Source organism: Rousettus aegyptiacus, unplaced genomic scaffold (genome assembly GCF_014176215.1).
Source record: "Rousettus aegyptiacus isolate mRouAeg1 unplaced genomic scaffold, mRouAeg1.p scaffold_m13_p_16, whole genome shotgun sequence".
NCBI classification, from domain to species: domain Eukaryota; kingdom Metazoa; phylum Chordata; class Mammalia; order Chiroptera; family Pteropodidae; genus Rousettus; species Rousettus aegyptiacus.
The window spans coordinates 44,212,755-44,231,102 of NW_023416291.1; the positions used below are offsets into that span (position 1 = coordinate 44,212,755).

At 45.2% G+C, this 18,348-nt stretch overlaps 1 protein-coding gene across 4 annotated transcripts; it reads left to right on the top strand.

Annotated features, from left to right (window-relative positions):
* Positions 1–4,451: 4,451 nt before the first annotated feature.
* On the top strand, positions 4,452–18,348 carry NPM2 (nucleophosmin/nucleoplasmin 2). Of its 4 annotated transcripts, XM_016141636.2 has the most exons (8): positions 4,456–4,736; positions 4,822–4,907; positions 5,021–5,146; positions 15,861–15,951; positions 16,746–16,948; positions 17,079–17,113; positions 17,933–17,963; positions 18,059–18,348. In XM_016141636.2, the coding sequence occupies exons 1-8, from the start codon at positions 4,682–4,684 to the stop codon at positions 18,101–18,103; spliced, it is 672 nt and encodes a 223-aa protein (XP_015997122.1). In that variant the 5' UTR covers positions 4,456–4,681; the 3' UTR covers positions 18,104–18,348. The 4 variants fall into 4 exon arrangements, with proteins under 4 accessions (XP_015997125.1, XP_015997124.1, XP_015997123.2 ...); XM_016141639.2 differs by lacking the exon at positions 17,079–17,113 and having other exon boundaries at positions 4,452–4,736; XM_016141637.2 differs by lacking the exon at positions 17,933–17,963 and having other exon boundaries at positions 4,453–4,736.

The window sequence follows — 18,348 nt, forward strand, 5'->3', positions numbered from 1 at the left end:
CAGGCGCAGTCCTGACTCCCGGCGCCCACCGGCTGCTGCTGTTGCACCTGCGAAGAGGGCTCGACTGCTAGGTGGCTGCGGGAGCGCCCTTCTTGGGGAGGGTCCGCGTGGGGCTCCCGCGGCCGTCGGACCCCCACCGAGCCGTGTGCCGGGTAGCGGTTCGAGTTCGCACGCACCGTGGCCTCACAGCCAGTATCCGCGCTGGTTAGAGAGGCACTGCCCCTGGCTGCGAAGAATCCATTGAAGCTGAAAAGGATCATCCATGGCGGTTCAGTGTGTTCTGGGAGAAAGACGGAGAAGCCCCCAGGCGGAGTCCTAGCAGAACGGAGTCATTCGAAAGCAGGCAGGAGAGAACACTCTGGCAGTGCAAAAACACTGAAGAATGAAACCTCTTGTATGTCTAGGAGACCAAATCAAAATAAAACATGCCTGAAGGGAGAGTGCTTTTCACGTGTCTGGCTGAGGAGTGGGGCACAAGAGGTTGGGATTTGAACCCAAAATCCGTAAGTTTCCACCAAAGGCCATTTTGCAAAGCAGCCCAGTGACGAATCTTTGTTAATCTTTCAGCCTCTGAGTAATAACGATTTGGACCTGTAGGGAGGGGGAGAGCTGAGAAATATTGGGGGTTAGGGTTGGAATCAACGGAGCTTTGTGACTAATTGCATGTGGAGAGTAAAGGGAAGAGGCTTCTGGAATGATTCCCAGGTTCCAGACTAGAGCAGCAACCTAGTCAAGGCAGAGGAATCACGGACCAGTATGGAGATGAGGGCAGAGCACTCTACTCCAAGGAGATGCCCCTACTCCTGCAGGCAGAGCACCCTAAATCTCACCCAAAAACCAGAAAAAAGGAGGGAACACTTCTCAGTCGTCTTATGAAACAAGCATTTCCCTGATACAAGAACGCTGATAGACAAAGATATTAAAAGAAAGAAAAAAAACTTTATCCTAATACCCCTCGTGAACACGAATGCAAAAATCCTTAACAAAATACAGGCAAATGAGACTATCATGACTAAGTGGGATTGATCCTAGGAATGCAAGTCTGGTTTAACTTTCAAAAATCAACAAATGCAATCCAACACATAAAAGAGAAAAAGTTAGTCCTCTCAAGATACAGCACATGACAAAATTCAATACCCATTTATGATAAAAATTCTCAGCAAACTAGGAATAGAAAGAAATATTCTTAACCTATTAAAACATCTAGAAAAGGCTACCAAAAACATACTTAAAGGTGAAAGACTGAATGTTTCCCCTTAGATCAAGAACAAAGAAAAGATGCCCACTCTTAACTACTTCTATTCAACGTTGTGCCCAAGGTCCTTACCAGAGCAAATAGGCACAAAAAAAGAAAGAAAAGACACAGATCAAAAAGGAAGAAATAAAACTGTCTTTATTCCAAGAAATCATGGTTTGGGATACCAAAAAAAAAAAGTTACTGGAACTAACTGAATTTAGTAAGAGCAGAGAATAGAAGGACAATATACAAAAACTATTTCTCGAAAATAAAAATAAACCATTAGAAGATGAAATTTTAAAACATAGTATTTACTATAGCATCCAAAAACACGAAATACTTAGGAATAAATTTAACAAGATATGTACACTCAAATCTATAAAACATTGCAGGGGAAAATAAAGATCTAAATAAATGGAGAGATTATAGCATGTTCTTGGATCGAATGACTCAAAATTGTGATTTCAGTTCTCCCCAAATTGAACTATGTATTCAACAAAACCCCAATAAAAATCGCAAAAAGCTTTTTTGTAAAAACTGACAAGCTGACTCCAAAATGTATATTAAAAATGTAAATATTCTGGAATAGCAAAACATTTTTTTTAAAAGAACAGAGTTGGAAGACTCAACCGTCTGATTTCAAGATTTACTACAATGCTACAATAATCAAGACAGCATGGGATTGACATTAGGGTAAGACAGATCCATGGGATAGTATAAAGTCCAGAAATAGACTGACATATATGGTTAATTGATTTTTGACAAAAATGCCAAGATAATTCGATAGAAAGAAGATAGGGCTTTTTTTCCAAAAATGGTGCTAGAGAAACTGGATATCCACTTGGGGGCAGAGGGATGAACCCCAACTCCTAACTAACACCATTGCAAAAATTAACTTCAAATGGATTACCGATGCAAAAGTATAAGTTAAAATTACAAGACTACTAGAAGAAAACTTGGGTCAAAACTTTCACCACCTTAGATTAAGCAAAAAGTTCTTAAAACATCAAAAGCATGAGCCATAAAGGAAAAAAAGTCATTGGACTTTATCAAAAATTTAAATTTCCGATCTTTCAAAAGATGCCATTTTTAAAAAATGAAAAGATAAGCTATAGCAGGAGTGAAAAATCTTTGGAATACATATATTTGACACAAAACAGGTATCCAAGATATATGAAGAGTCCCTACAACTCATAGAAAGAATAACCGAAAATGACCCAATTTAAAAATGTACAAACTGTTTGAACAGGTATTTTGCAAAATAAGATATGTAAATGACAAACTCACTCGAAAAGATGCTCAACAGAACTTGTCATCGATACAAATAAAAACCACAAGAGATGTCACCATACACATCTACCAGAACAACTAAAATTAGGAAGACTGACAACTCCAAGTGTTGATGAAGATGGAGAGCAATGAGAATTCTCATACATTGCTGGTAGAGATGGAAAATATATAGGAATTTGGAAAATAGTTTCATAATTTCACGTAAGTTTAATATATGCTTACCAAATGATCCAGCAATTCCACTCCTAGATATTTATCCAAGTAACACTTGCTCTCAGATGTTCACAGCATTCGTATTTATAGTAGTCTAAAACTGTAAATTATCCAAATGCCCATCAACAGGTATATCAGGGATGTATTACAAGGAATTGGCTTATGCAATTATGGGGACTGGCTAGGCAAGTCAAATCTGTAGGGCAGATTGTCAGGAAGAGCAGGATGGAAGCTTTATGGCAGGAGCTGAAGCTGTAGTCCAGAGACAGGACTTCTTCAGGGAAGTCTCAGTCTGCTCTTAAGGCTTTTGAACTGATTGGATGGAGCCCACCCGCATTATTGATGGTAATCTTACATAAAAGGAATTGGTTGTAGATGTTAACCACATCTACAAAATACCTTCACAGGCACACCTACGTTAGTGTTTGAATAACTGGGTACAAGAGGCTAGTCAAGTCGATACAAGTTGACAACTAACCAGCAGGTGAGCAGATATACAAATCGTGAAATACTACTCAACAATAAACAGAAACAAACTACTGATACAAGCAACGAACTGGACAAATAAATCCCAAACACATTTTGTTCCGCAAAGGAGGGTAGACAAAAAGACCTTGTATTGTTCTACTTACAATGTAAAATTCCAGAATAATCAATAATCTGTAGTGTCAGAAAGCAGGTAGGCATTTGCCTATAGCCACTTACACGTTAAGCAGAGGAGATTGACAGCAAAGGGAAACAAGAAAATTTGGGAGAGTCATGGAAATTATAACTTGACCAAGCCGATGGCTACGCAGGTGTATATATTTGTCAAAATTCATCAAATGATACACTTTAAATAAGTGCAATTATATATATAAATTATTTTCTATAAAGCTGATATTTTAAAAAAGAAAAAAAAAAGTTAATTCCTGCACAGCAGGAATTCAGGGTCCCAGTTCTGTTCTGCAACGCCATTTTTGGAAAAGATCCCTTTCCCTGCTGAACGCCTTGGCGCCCTCGTGGAAACTCAGGGAGCCTTACATGGAGGTGAGACGTTTCCGGGATGGGAGCGAAGGACGAGAATGCAGTGGTGGCGATCCTCGATCCTCGGTCGTTTCTGACTCCCAAACAGAGGTGCCTCAAGAGTGGGGTGGGGGAAAACAGGGGTCAGCTGAAAAGCCTCCTCCTACTACCCTCACCCAAACAGACGCTTAAGAGCATCGCTGTGCCCTGTGAACTGCTGTTCGTTAAACGACGGGCATTAGTCAGCTCACTGTGCAGTCCTCGCCAGTTACTGACACGGCTGCCTCTTGGGTCACCTTCCTCATGCCCACCCCTTCCCAGCCATGGGACCAATCATCCTTCTGGAAACAGGGCTCTGGGGCCCACAGTCCTGGGGGCCCACGCTCAGAGGGAGGGAAAGGCGGGAACGAAGGTGGCGGCGCAGCCCCTCGGAGCCGGGCGGCCCGCGGCGGCCGCAGACCCCGGTACGCCAGGCCACAGTGTGGCCCCCGCCCCGCCGCGCCCACTCCAGCTGGGAACGGTTAGAAATGCAGATGCGCCACGCAGGCCTGCCGGGCGGGAAAGCCGCGGCGGCCCCGCGCCACGTGCGCGTTAACAGGCCCCGCAGGTGCTTCTGCGGCGCGGCCGACAGGAAGGCGGAGGCGGGCGGGGCAGAAGGGCCCGTGCGCCGGGGCCGACCCGGCACCAGCCGCGCCCCCCGCGGGCCTCATAACAGCTGCGCGCGGCGGCCGCGGGGGCCGGCGAGAGAGCCGCGGGCAGCGCTGCGAGCACGGTGAGCGCGGCGGGCCCGAGGGCTGCGGACGGGCACCGACGCGCGCTCCCCCGGGTGCGGGGCGGGCGCGGTGACCCCGCGAGGCCCCCGCCCGGCTCCGGGCCGCGTGTCCGGCCTCGCCTCACCCGGCCCTTGCGCAGCGCGCGGGCGGCTCCCGCCGCGCCATGAACCGCAGCCGCAGCCGCAGCGCCGCCAAGGCCGCGACAGCCACGCTCTGGGGTGAGTGGGCGCCGGGGGCGCGTCCCCCGGGGCGAGGGCCGCCGGGAGGAAGGGGCGCCTCCCCTGAGCCCGCCCGCCCTTCCAGGCTGCGAGCTGAACCAGGAGAAGCGGACCTGGACCTTCAAGCCGCAGAAGGAGGGGGAGCAGGACTGCAAGGTGCTGCTCAGCACGGTGGGTGTCCGCGCACGGCGGGGCGGGCGGCGCGCGGGGCCCAGCGGGGGCGCCAGGGCTCCCTCCTCTGCCCTCGGGTGACGCGGCGCCCCGCCCGGTGTCTGCCCGCTCAGATTTGCTTGGGGGAAAAGGCCAAAGAGGAGATGAACCTCGTGGAGATCCTGCCCCGCGCAAACCAGGACGACAAGAGGACGAAGCCCATCACCATCGCCTCGCTGCAGGCCTCCGCCCTGCCCATGGTGAGCCTTTCCCTGCGGGCTTAGCAGCACTGCGCGGCCGGGCCGAGGACACCCTGCCGGCCTCGCCTCCCGGCTGGGCCTGGAGCCGCAGGGACAGCCCCGTCCTCAGCAGTGTAGCCATGCCAGAGAGGAGGGACAGCCCGTGACTCAAAGCCCGGCCTCAGCAGGCAGAGAGCCCCGCTGCCACCCCAGCCCACCCTGTGCTAGCCGTGTGACCTTGGGCGAGCTAAAGAACCTCTCTTCAAGATCACGTTTTTAACCCGTGTACTGCTAGTGACAGCAGACTGCTGGTGACTTACGTATTGATTGTGGATCCAGATCGTGGATCCAGAAATTCTCTTCTTCCTAATAATTTATCTTGAGTGTTTATCTTGAGAAAATGGCAGTTTCATGTTTTTGGTTTGTTTGTTTTAATCCTACTATACAGTCTAGGACGTCCAGTATACTAGTGGATAAAATGATAATGATAGATGTCTTTGTTTCATCCTTGATTGTTTTTCAAAAGGTATGCTTCTGCTGCTTCTCCGTTAAGTATGATGGGTTGGTAGAGACCCTTTGTCTGCTTAAGAAAATCCCCATCTGGTCCTACTCCGCTTTTAAAATTGGGTTTTCTCTTTAATCATGAATAATCATCAAGTGCTTCTTCATTCAAATCTTGGGTTCTTCTTTAATCTGTTAATATAGTAAGTTATATTAATAGAATAATACTCAACCAACTTTGCATTCCTAAAATAAACACTCCTCCATCATAGTATAAACCAGATTTGCTTCGTTAATATATTAAGACTTGTTTTTAAACTTATATACTCATGAGTGAGTTTGGCCTATATGTTCCTCTTATTTGGGCATCAAATCCTACTGGCCTCATGAACGGAGGGGTGGAGCCGTCTTTCCTTCCATGTGCTGGAACTGGGACTATAAGACTAGGCTTAGCTGTCCTTGAAGACCTGGCAAACAGGTCTTGTAAAACTTGCCCTCAAACCCATTTTTTTCTCTATCCATGAGATCTCCCTAGATCTCATTCATTCCCATGGTTTTAAAGATCTTCTATACAAATACTCTGACATTTATTTCTGTACATCCAGCCTCTTTCTTGTGCTCCAGACCCTCTATCCAAGTGAATGTAGTTAATAGATAACCCAAATTTAACAAATCTAAGTCCGAATTCTTGATTTATATCTATAATCTCTTTTCGTACCCCCAAACTTCATCCTTTCCTAGTAGTTTCTCTTCCAATTAAGCAAAAAACAAACAAATGAACAAAAAAACAACAACACACACACACGCACACGCTCTAACACCTTATATCTGAAACACCAGCAAATCCTGTTGGCTCTACCTTCACAATATACCAAAATCTGACCACATCTCACACCTGCCTGCTACACCCTGGTCCAGGTGACCATCACTTCTTGCTCAGTTTTATTGCAGGGCCTCCTAACTGGTCTACCTGCCTTCACTCTTGGTCCCCTATTGAATATTCCAAGGATCTTCCGATGGCAGAATTAAATCCAGCCCGCTGCCTGTTTCTGTAAATAAAGTTTTATTGAAACACAGCTATACGCCTGCATTTCTATGTTGCCCATGGTTGCTTTCACTCGGTAACAGAGATAGTAGTCTTCAGAGACCACATGGTTTACAAGCCTAGAATACTTACCATCTGGCCCTTTACAGAAAAGGTTTTCAAACCTCCAGTCTATTCTATACACAGCTGCCAGAAAGATTCTTTTGAACAAAATTCAGTGTTGCTTCTGTGCTAGAACGCCCACTCGATTGAGAATGATCTTTCATGTACTGACCTTCGACACCCTCTTTGACCTCAGCCTTTGCTACTTTTCCCGCTTGACCCTGCTCAAACCACACTGGCTTCCCTGACTGCACCTTGAAAACTCTCCACACAACCCCTCCTCGGAGTCCTCGCATTTACTGTTCCCCACGCCAGGGACACACCTGCCCCTTACTTTCATCCATTCTGTTCAGAGGTCAACTCACTGACGTGGTCTCCCCTGACCGCACACAGCATCCCCTCTTCCTTCCACACCCACGCTCACTTTCCCCCCGTTGGACCCAGCAATGGCATCAGTTTTCATTTGCACGTTCTTTCTCCCCAGCCAGAATATAAGCTCCAAGAGAGCAAGGACTTGGCCTGTTTTGTTTGCTGCATTATCCGCAATTGCCTGTATAACAGTGCCTGGTGTACTGTAAGAGCTCAATATATGATGAAGTGAGTAAATAAGCAAATAAACTATGTGGGACTGGTTTGGTTTTAAGTTATTGTGATGTATTTAATAGTTTTTGATCTACTCAGATATTTCTATTTCTCTGAGTCAGTTTCTTTTACTAGATTCATTGAGATATAATTGAGAACAATGAGATTCATCAATGTTAAGTACACAGTTTGATGCGTTTGACAAATGTATGTATCACCACTTTGCAGTCACTGCCTCTGGCATCCATTGGTCTACATTCTCTCACTATAATTTTGCCTTTTCTAGAATTTCATTTAAATGGAATCATGCAATGCGTAGTAGTTTGTGCCCAACTTTTTTCACTTAGTGTACTCTTTTGAGATTTATTCATATTGTTGGTGAGACAGTAATGTGCTTATCTGTCTGAGTAATGTTCCACTCTACAAATACATACATGCATGCATACACACACATATGTATGTATACATGTATGTATGTATATGTGTGTGTACACACACACACACATAAAGTTTTGTTCATTCACCTTTTAATGGAGATCATTGGGGTAGTTTCCAGTTTTCACTATTATGGATAAAGCTGCTGTGAACATTTAAGTGTGAGTATTTGGACATCTGATCTCTTTCCTCTTGCATAAACACCTAGGAGTGAACTTTCCGAGTCATATAGTAAGTTTGTGTTAAACTTAACACAGAACTGTCAAACTGCTTTACCGTTTTGCATTCATACCAGCAATTATGAGGATTCCAGTTTCTCCACATCCTCCCCAACACTTGTTATGGTCTAATTTTGCACAATCATCTTAGTGGATGTGAACTAATAGCTCAACGTGCTTTTGATTTGCATTTCCCTAATGACTAATGATGCTGAGCATCTCTTCATATGCTTACTGGGCACTTTTGGAGAACTATCTATTCAAGTCTTTATTCATCCCTCAAATTTTGAAAAGTACTTTTTTCACTTATATTCATTTCAAATTGTTTTATAGTTTCTTTCTTCAGCCACTGGGGTATTTTGAAGAGATTTTCTAAGATTCTTTAATTCATTTCTAGTTTTTTGATTCTTTTGGGGTCAAAGAACATGCTCTATATTATTTCAGTCTAAACTGTGTTGTGACTTGTTTTATGACCCATAACTTGTTCTTTCTGGGTGACTATTTCATTTACAATTGAGGAAAGTGTGTTCTCTGTTGTCGGGTGTATTTCTCTATAAATGTCAATTATAACAAGTTGGTTGGTAGTTTTGTTCAAGTCTTTTACATCTTTACTGATTTTCTGTCTACTGGATCTATTAATTACCGAGAGAGGAATGTTGAAGTCTCCAATAATAATTGCGGCTTTGTCTATTTCTCCTTTCAATTCTTGGTTTTTACTTCATGTGTTTTTTTATTAGGCACATACACTTTTAGGATGGCTCTATCCTCTTTGTTAATTGATCCCTTTATCATTATGAAATGTCCCTCTTTATCCTTGTAAATATTCTGAAGCCTACCTAGTCTGATTAAGATGGTCAGTCTAGCTCTCTTTTGACTAGTGTTTGTATGGTATGTTTTTCCAGTTCCTTTGTTATTTCATGTTTAATCTTCGTTACCATTTTATGTCTAATCTTTATATATAAAATGGATTTCTTTTAGATACAGCGTAATTGAGCCTCGTATCCAACCTGCAGATCCCTGGCATTCTGTCCGCCGCTCCCTCCTGTCCTCTGCTCTGTGAACTCTGAGCGCCTTGGCTTCCCTGCGTTCCCAGTTCTACTTCCTCAACTCACGGAGATCACTGGGCTCTGCCCGAGTTCCGCCTCGCTGCACTGTCCAGGAAGGAAGCTTGGACAACCATTGGGCTCATTTCATATCTGTCCCATCTCTCAAGGATTACGGTTCTTCCCTGATTGACGTCCAGTGTTTTGAGAGCCATTATTTCCTATGTTATGTTTGGGTTTTTTAAGTTATTTCACATCGGAACATAAATCCAGCCCCTGTTACTGTCTTGGCTCGAACCAAATATCTCCCAAGTAAGTTTCGATCATTTATATTTTTCTAAATGTTGTTCATGCTATTTGCTGATAATATTTTTAATTATGACTACATCTGTCTTTAGATCTGATTTTTAAATTCTCAGTAATATTTATCATCCTTCATTTTTTCCCTTCATTTTAATCACTAGCGATTAGTCTTTTTTCTTTTCAGAGAACCAGCTTTTGGTTACGTTGATGTTTCTATTAATTTCTCTGGTTTTCTGATATCTGCTTTCTCTGTTCTTTTACTTATTTCCCGAGTTAGGTTTTTATCCCATTTGTATTCTAGCTTATTTTTTTCTGAATAAGTTTTATTTATTCATTTTGAATGCTATAAATTTCTTTTTAAGGATGTTTTTAGCTGCATCCCTCAATATGTTTTACAGTAATTTCACTCTATTTTAAGTATTTTCTAATTTCGTTATGATTTCTTATTTGATTTATGAGTTACTTAGAATTTTTTAATTCCCAAAGGTATGAATGGGTTGGGTTATCACACTTTTTCTCAATATAATTGCAGAAGAAAATGTGGTCCACATATATATCAATTCTTTTGGTATTTGTTGGAAATCGAATCGTGGCCTAATACATAGCAGTATATAGGAATCCATATGTGTCCATTAAATCAAGCTTATTAATTGTATTCAAATCTACATATTTTTTTTTGTCTCCCTGATCCATCAATTGCCATAAGAAATGTGTTAAAATTTCTCCTTATGATGGCGGATTTTCAGTGGATTCATAATGTTATTGTTTGCTTTACATATGTTTATTTTTTAACGGGCATTTTTTAGATAATTATAGATTCACATTCAGCTGTAAGAAATAACACAGAGCGATCCCCGTGCATTTTGCTCAGTTTTCTCCAATGGTAACATCTTGTAAAACTGTAATATGGGAACCAGGACGTTGACAGTGTAGGGGTTTCGTTCTGTACAATTTTATCACCTGTGTTCGTGTATCCACCACCACAGCAAAATACTAAACAGTTCAAACACCACCTGCTGCCTTTTCATACACACCGCCTCCCTCCTACGCTCTCCCCGACCCCACACCCCTGGCAGCCACCAATCTGTCCTCCATTTCTAAAATTTGGTCGTAGAAACAGACTCATATATATGTAACCTTTTTGGAACTGGCTTTCTCCCACTTAGCATAATTCCTTGGAGATTCATTCAAGTCGCGTGTATTCTTTTTATTGCCGGATAGTAAGTAGTCTGTGATATAGATGTACCGCAGTTCACGTATCCGTCTGTGGGAAAATCAGATTGATTCCAGTTTGGGGCTATTAAGAATAAAGCTGCTGTGAGCATTCGTGTATAGACTTTTGTGTAAGCTTAAGTTTTCATTCCTCTGGGATGAATGCCCAGGGGCGCAGTTGCTGGGTCACGTGGTGGTCGCATGTTAAGTTCTTAGACCGCCACACCATTTTTTAAAGCGGCTGCACCATTTTACGTTTCCGCCAGCAGTGCATGAGCGATGAAGTTTCTCCGCATCCTCAGACATTTCATGTTGTCATTGTTTCTTACTTTAGCCATTCCAATAGGCATGTAGTGATATGTCACTGTACTTTTAATTTGCATTTTCTAGTGGCTAATGAGGTTGAACATCTTTTTATGTGTTTATTTGCCATCTGTATATTCAGTAAAATGTCTGTTCATGGCTTTTGTCCATTTCCTAATGGATCGTTTGTTTTGCTACTTCTTTATATGTTCTAGACACTAGCCTTTTGTCAAAAATATGGTTTGTGAATATTCTCATTCTATAACTTGTTTTTCATTCTCTTCACATGAGCTTTTGCAGAGCAAAAGTTTTTCATTTTGACGAAGTCTATTTTATCAATGTCTCCTTTTATAACTTTTGGTGTTAAGTCTAAGAACTCTTTGCCTAGTTTCAGATCACAAAAATTTTCTGTTTTTGTTTTTTTGGGGTTTATTGTTATCTGACAGTCTTGTGGTTTTATGTTTTACATTTAAGTCCAGGATCCATTTTGAGTTCATTGTTGTATAAGGTGCAAGGTTTAGGTTAAGGTTCTTTTCTTTGTCTCTGGATGTGCAGTTGCTCCAGCACTTCGTTGAATAAGCTGTCTTTCCTCCATTTAGCCGATTTTGCAACCTTGTCAAAAATCAGTTGCACATATCTGTGTGGGTCCATTTCTTGGTTTTCTGTCCCATCGATCTATATTTGTCTATCCCTCCAATACCATACTGTCTTGATGACTGAAGCTAGAGTTTTATATATGTTTATACTATGTTGTTGGTGCATATAATTTACAGAATTAGTTTCCTTATAAATTAATTTTTTTTTATGTGTGGTGACTTTCTTTTTACCTAAAATGCTTATTGAATTAAAGCCTATATCATCTGATATTAGTTTCCTAATCGCCCTTCCGTATTATTCCTTTATTCTTTAGTAGTAGAATTCATAACTTTAACTGGCCACAATGCCTCTGAGATTAACAACTATAGTCCCTCTGAATTAGGCATGGCCTTGAAGTTCTGGCCAATGGAAAGTAAACAGAAATGGTATCTACAACGTGTTCAGTGTCCTTAAAGAGAGATCTTTGTGCTCTCCTTCCTGCTGGCTGGAATGTGGATGCGATAGCTAGAATCTGAGCAGCCATCCTGGGCCAGAAGGGAGAAGCCACGTATTGAGGATGGCGAAGCAACACGTTACAAAGAGCCTGAATCCCTGGTGATTGCGGAGCAGTATACCTGCAGCTGACTGCTTATATCGGGACTTAGTTCATGTGACAAACAAGCTTCACTATTGGCTTACATGTCACTCGTTAGCAAACCTAATTTTAACAAATACAACTCGCTTCATTTTTTAAGGACTTTATTTTTTTTATTTTTAGAGCAGCTTTAGGTTTACAATAATATTGAGAGGAAGATCCAGAGGTTTCCGACATACCGCCTGGCCCCCACCCCATGTGCATGCATGCACACACATGTGCGCACGCGCACACACACACACACACAGCCGCCTTATTAACATCGCTCACTAGACAGTACAACGAGCTTCATTTTCATTTTAATTAGGTAGGGTAGCAGTAACAGAGACCCCACCACATTTGAGATTTATTTCTGTCTTGCATAGAAGTCTAGAGATGGGCAGTTGAGGGCTGGTGAGGCAGCTCTGTGGTCACCACAGACCAAGTCTCCTGTTCTTTTGCTCCAGTTCTTAGTGCAGAGCTGCCCTCCTCAGGATCACCTTACAGTCCAGGAAGGCTGCCACAGCTCCAGCCCTCGCTTCTGCATTTAAGGTAACAGGAAAGAAGCAGCAAGGGAAGGGCTTTCCTCAGTTCTCTGTCTACCTTCTAAGGAGTCGTCACACAAGTGCCACCCACTAAATTCCTCTTACAACTCACTGGTCCAGAAATTAGTAACATGGTCACAGCTAGCTGCAAAGGAAACTGGGGAATGCAGTCTTCAGCTGAGTACAATATCTGAGTAATACCAGGGCACCGTTACGATAAAACAAGGGAAGGATGGATATTACGTGAGCAACAGGAAGCCTCTGCGACGTCTGGATATATGCTTCCGTCACTTTATCTCAGCGTTTCTGTCCTTACGTTTTGATGTGTATCTTATAAGCAGTGCGTAGCTAGGCTTTGTTTTCGTCCACCTAATCAGTATAGTCTGTTTATATTAATTGCGATCGCTAGCGTATTTGAATTTCTTTGTAACATGTACTTTGTGCTTCTACCTTCCTCGCTCTTTTTTATTTTTTTTCTCGTTTTCTTTTATTAGATTGATTAAAGTCTCTTTTCCCTTTTCCCACTGGTTTGGAAGCCCTAGAATCTCCTTCTCATTTTTATCGGTTATCTTTAATTTTATTTTTAACAATCACGCATGATCAGAGTCTAAAATTAACGTTTTTATTTCTCCGAAACAATCCAGGGAGCTCCTGTGATTACCGTCTTCTTGACTTACATGTTGTTATCATGTAGTTGTAGCATCAACTTGTTTTAAAACCCACTCAGCACTAGTCATTACTGGTGCTATCTTATTTTACAGGAATGCTTACAAGTTTTTCCTTGTTTACCAATTTGCTTATTCACCACCGTTTCTTATATCCATGTCTTCCTTCTCGATTTAATTGCCATCCTCTTGAAACAGTCTTTAGTAGGTCTGGGAGTAGCAAACTTGCTTGAGCTTTGCTTGGAAATACCTGTCTTTTCCCCTTATCCCTTTATGATAGTTTGACCATATAATTCTAGGTACAGAGGCAGTTTCCCTCGGAGCTTCGGAGATGTTATCATGTTCTCCTGATTTCTGATGTCGCTGTCGAAATCCTCAGTCTGTCTGGTTCCCATACCTTCTTCAGGAAATCTGTCTCTCCTCCTGGTTTATCTTAAGATAAACTCTTTGTTTTTGTTATCTACTATTTTACCTTGCATGTTCTAGTGTAGAATCATTTTTTTTTTTTTTTATCTGTTCAGGGTTTAGGTTTCCTGAATATGAAGATACGGGTCTTTGATCATTTCTGGAAAACGTTTGTTTTTTCTCACTTTGAATACTGGCTCCATTCTTGCCAGTCCCTTAGGCTGACTAGTCGGGACCTCTCATCTTGACCTCAGCATCTCAGCTCCTCCTCCATATTTTGTTGATGTTTCTGCTATGCATGCCATGCAAGTTCTTCACAGCACTATTTCAGTTTACTGATTCTCGCTTCAGCTGGCTTATTCTGCTTTTTAACCATTTGTTCCATTTATTTCAAGGCTAATATTTTTCACGTCCAGGAGCTGCATTTGGTCCTTTAATTTTCCATAGTGTCGTCTTCTTAGGGTTCTGACTCCTACTTTTATATATATTTGGTCTTCGTCATCCTTACTTCCTAATAATCCAAATTGTCATTCTCTCACCTCAGGTGTTGGCCGCGCTCGTCGGCAGTCATTTGTCTCCTCCGCTGACTCTGCGGGATTGTTTCGAGCACGTCGTGTAGTTTTAGAGGGCGAGTTATCTTCAGGGTTTTGTTTTCCCCGAGAGAGTTTCATGTACAGAGAATGGAGAGGATCCTAGGAGAGTGGTTTTGTGTTTGCGTCTGCCATTTGCCCCAGGAATATCACAAGCCTGGGATTCAACACAGGTTCCTCGGCATGGCCGTCCCCACCAGGTAAATCGGAGGTCACGCGAGCGACAGGTGCAGCGCGGGAGCTCAGGCTCCCTCGGGAGACTCCCATTCCACTCTTCCTCGCCGCCTTTCTGTGATGCCGTGCGGTGTCTAGTTGTTGGTTTGAGGCTCTTTAGTCCCCTCTCCTCACCCTTCACCTTGGGGCTTCTCACCGAGCTGCGGTCCTTCGGGGCTCCTGGCCTCATAACCGCCCTCCTGCTCTGGGCCCGGGCCTGGTCTCCTGTCTGCGCATGCGTGCGCAAACCCGCTGCCCTCGCTCCTGTCGAGTGCGGTTCCCTTTAGCGGCTGCAGCTCCCGCCCCTGCAGCTCTTCATGTCTGAGGTTTGGAGACTCTCCCTTTTCTCTCGCTCTTCAGCCACGAGTAAAAACATGGGATTACATTTTATCCACGCTCTCTAAGTATCTGCGGCTGCAGTTTGTTTTCACTTATTTGCTTCCAGTCTAAACGAGAAACTCTAAGTTAATCTCTCTAAGCCCCAGTTTCCTCTTCTGTAAAGTAATAGCACCTCCTCCGTGAGCAAGGTGTTAAATGAGGCAAAGCAGATAAAACGCTTAGCACGTGGCCTGGCACATGGGAGGAACTCAGTAAACATGAGTATCATTATTGTAACTCTAAAAAAATTTGGAAAGTCCGGAAAAATATAAAGTAAATAAAATGCAGTACTATCCACTGCAAATTATGGTTAGCACTTTAATATCTTTCTAACCTTTATTCATATGCGTATGCGCACCTATAAGACCAAAATCGCGCTGTACATACGACTTCGCGTCTGCTTGTCTCATCTGATCCGAGATCAGTGAGCGGCATGTTCAGGTTACGGTAAGGGCCCTCTTCCTGGCTTGCAGATGGCCGCCGCCTCACTGTGTCTTCTCATGGAGAGAGACAGACAGACAGACAGACAAAGAGCTCCCTGGTCTCATTTTATACGCACACCAATCCCATCACGAGGGCCTGACTCCCATGACCCCATCTGATTCTAATTACCTCCCAAACGCCTCATCTCCAGATACCATCACATTGGGGGTTAGGGCTTCGACATGAAATCTGGGGGACACAATTTAGTCTGTAGCAATCAGACTTCCCTATGTAACAGTGGCCCCTCAGCTTGGAAGCCTGTCCGTGACCGTAGCAAGAACGAGATGGTCAGATTTACATTCTTCTCTGACGAAGTCCGCCTTGGCGGGAAAGTCCGGGGGGCTGAGAGCACAGTGAGGTCCAGAGAACCCATGAAATGCGTGTGGTCGGGGTTTGGGGAATGAGCTCTGAGTGTGTCTGCAGAACGCCAGCGTCCAGCCTGGTGGTGCGCCTGAGTGACCCCATCTTCTCTGCTCCCGCCCACGCACCCTGCCCCCTGCAGATCATGATGGGATTGGAGCTTTCTCCTCCAGTCACTTTCCAGCTCCGGGCTGGCTCTGGACCCGTGTTCCTCAGTGGCCAGGAATGTCACGGTGAGTCCGAGCTTGGGCCCGGGGAAGGTGTGAGAGTGCAGTGCCCAGCACAGAGCCAAGGGCATAATAGGTACTTGAGCACTTGAGGGATTCTTGAATTATTAGAGAAAAATCCCCAAAGGCAACATGGTTGCCAGTAGCCTGGACTGGAAGGCCATGGGCACGGTTCCTAAGCCCAGTAGCCACCTCCTGGCCACGCCCTCTGTGGGCCGCAGCCCCCTCACCTGTAACTTGAGGCTCGGTGTACACCTGGGCTCATCTTCAAAGAGCAGTTATGAGGAATAAATGGGGTATTCAGAAAGAGCGGTGGGCACAATGCCTAGTCCTGGCACGCACTGACAATGTTGTCTGCTGTGAAGTTCGCAGCTGTAGGGTCGCATGGGCCCTAGCAGGTCACTGTGCTGTTGACTCTCCTCACATCCCGTTAACCTGCCCTCTTCTGTGGCTGGTCGTGCTTCTTTCATCGGGGTGCTCTCCTGCCCCAAACCCCGGCAGGGTCCACCTCCCTTAGGAGAAGGTCTGAATCCCTACTCCGGGTCCCTCTGCACCCACCCCGTCCTTCCCAGAGTGAATCCCCCTCCTCCCCAGCCAGGCCGGCCTGCCCCTTCCCCTGCATCCTCCTACAGCCGCCCTCTGGAGCGGTCTCAAATCCCTCACTTTGTCAGGGAGGCCAGGGGGGCTGCAGGTGAGCAGCTGGACACTTCCAGCTCCTGCTGGGCCGCCCCCAGGGCGACTCTGGAGCCAGGTAGAGACCCTGTGCTCAGAGGCCCCGCCCCACCCCGCATACCCTGCAGAGAGTGCAGACCTCTCCTGGGAAGAAGAGGAGGAGGAAGAGGAAGAGGAGGAAGAAGAGGAGGAGGAGGAAGAACAGGAAGAAGAGCAGCAGCCAGAGGAGGAGGAGGACCAGGAGGAAGACGAGATCACTTTGACCCTGGAGGAGACTCCGGTCAAACAAGGCAAGAGGCCGGCGCCTGGGAAGCACACCGGCATTGCCAAGGTGAGGTGGGGCCCGCGAGGTGAGTGCTCAGGGGGGCTGCGGCGCGCACCGGGGCGGGGGGCAGGGGCGGCAGGGGTCTGCTCAGCCCCTCGCCCCAGTTCCCCCAATGATGCCTGTGTTTGGTCCCCAGAAAAAAAAGGTGGAAAAAGAAGAGGAGGCAGCGAGGTAACTCTCTCCGTCTGTTAACGTGGCCAGACCCTTGCAGCTGAGGCACATAGTGTTAGAGTGGGGTGTGCCCAGTGTGTGCGTGTTTGTGTGCACGTGTGCGCGTACAAGGGCAGGTGGGCACGGCCTTTATGAAAAGCGTGAAGCCGCTATCTTGTGGCGACTCCCTCCAAAGGATCCCATTCGACGCATGGGGGAAATGATGTGCGCTAAGAAACTCATCACTGCGTTATTCAAATAACAGTGACAAATGGGAACATTCTAAATCTCCACCAATATAATAGTCGATTAACACAAGTCACATTCTCTCAGTGGACGTTACAGATGCCTACGAAGAGTATATAGCAACCTGAAAAGTGTTTATAGAATTAGAAAGAACACGATATTAAATCGTTTTCATTTTATCTCACGATTTTAGAAGAAAACAAAACCCTGAAAGGAAATACGCCAAAACGTTAATAGCATTAAGTGGGAGGTAAATAACATTAAGTAATTTATTCTGCTCTCTCTTCGCTATATTTGGTGCAACGCGATTAACATTATTCTCGTAATGAAAAATACATGCTTGTGACAAAAGCAGATGGAAGCCTAAAAAGGAAAAACAAAAAACAAACAAACAAAAATACATCTCGTTTAACGAGAGCGAGTCCGAGCAGACCCTGGCAGGCGACGGGTGAATTCCGCGGCTTCCCCGCACAGCCCCTGCCCCCCGGAAGTGCCCAGGGCCCTGCTCTCCAGCGTGGGCACTGGAGGGCCCGGGCGTCAGGCTGAGCTCTCTCTCCCCTCCACCCCACAACTCTCCGCCCATCCCCGTTCCAGATCCAGTAAAGAAAAGAGCCCTGTGAGGAAGGTGAGCGCTGACGAGGAGGGGCTGGTCCTTCCCGGGGGCCGGGGTGCCAGGACCCAGCAGAAGTGGGACTCGGGAGCCCTCCCTTCTCTCCATAGGCCAGATCCACACCCAGACCTAAAAAGCTGGGATCCAAGAAATGAGGGGCCCAGAGGGGCCTGGCCACAGTGACCAAGAGAGGACCTGCCAGACTGCCACGCAGAAGGGGCCTTCCTGCCTGGGGTGTACTGTGGGCCCAGGGCGCCCCACCCCGGCCCTCTCCATCTGAGTCTGAATGATGGTGTTGGAGGGCAACACGAGAGCCCCTCAACCCAACCATTCAGATTCGGCAGGACCTGGAGGGAAGAACGCCATCCTCAGGGCCACAATAAAGTTTGCTTTGCCAGGA

What these genes read in the sequence shown, in the direction of transcription:
- NPM2 (XM_016141636.2), top strand. Translation starts at nt 4,682, where the DNA reads ATGAACCGCAGCCGCAGCCGCAGCGCCGCCAAGGCCGCGACAGCCACG. An exon ending in CAGTGGCCAGGAATGTCACG is followed by an intron (nt 15,952 to 16,745) that starts GTGAGTCCGAGC and finishes CATACCCTGCAG; the next exon opens with AGAGTGCAGACCTCTCCTGG. An exon ending in AAAAGAGCCCTGTGAGGAAG is followed by an intron (nt 17,964 to 18,058) that starts GTGAGCGCTGAC and finishes TTCTCTCCATAG; the next exon opens with GCCAGATCCACACCCAGACC.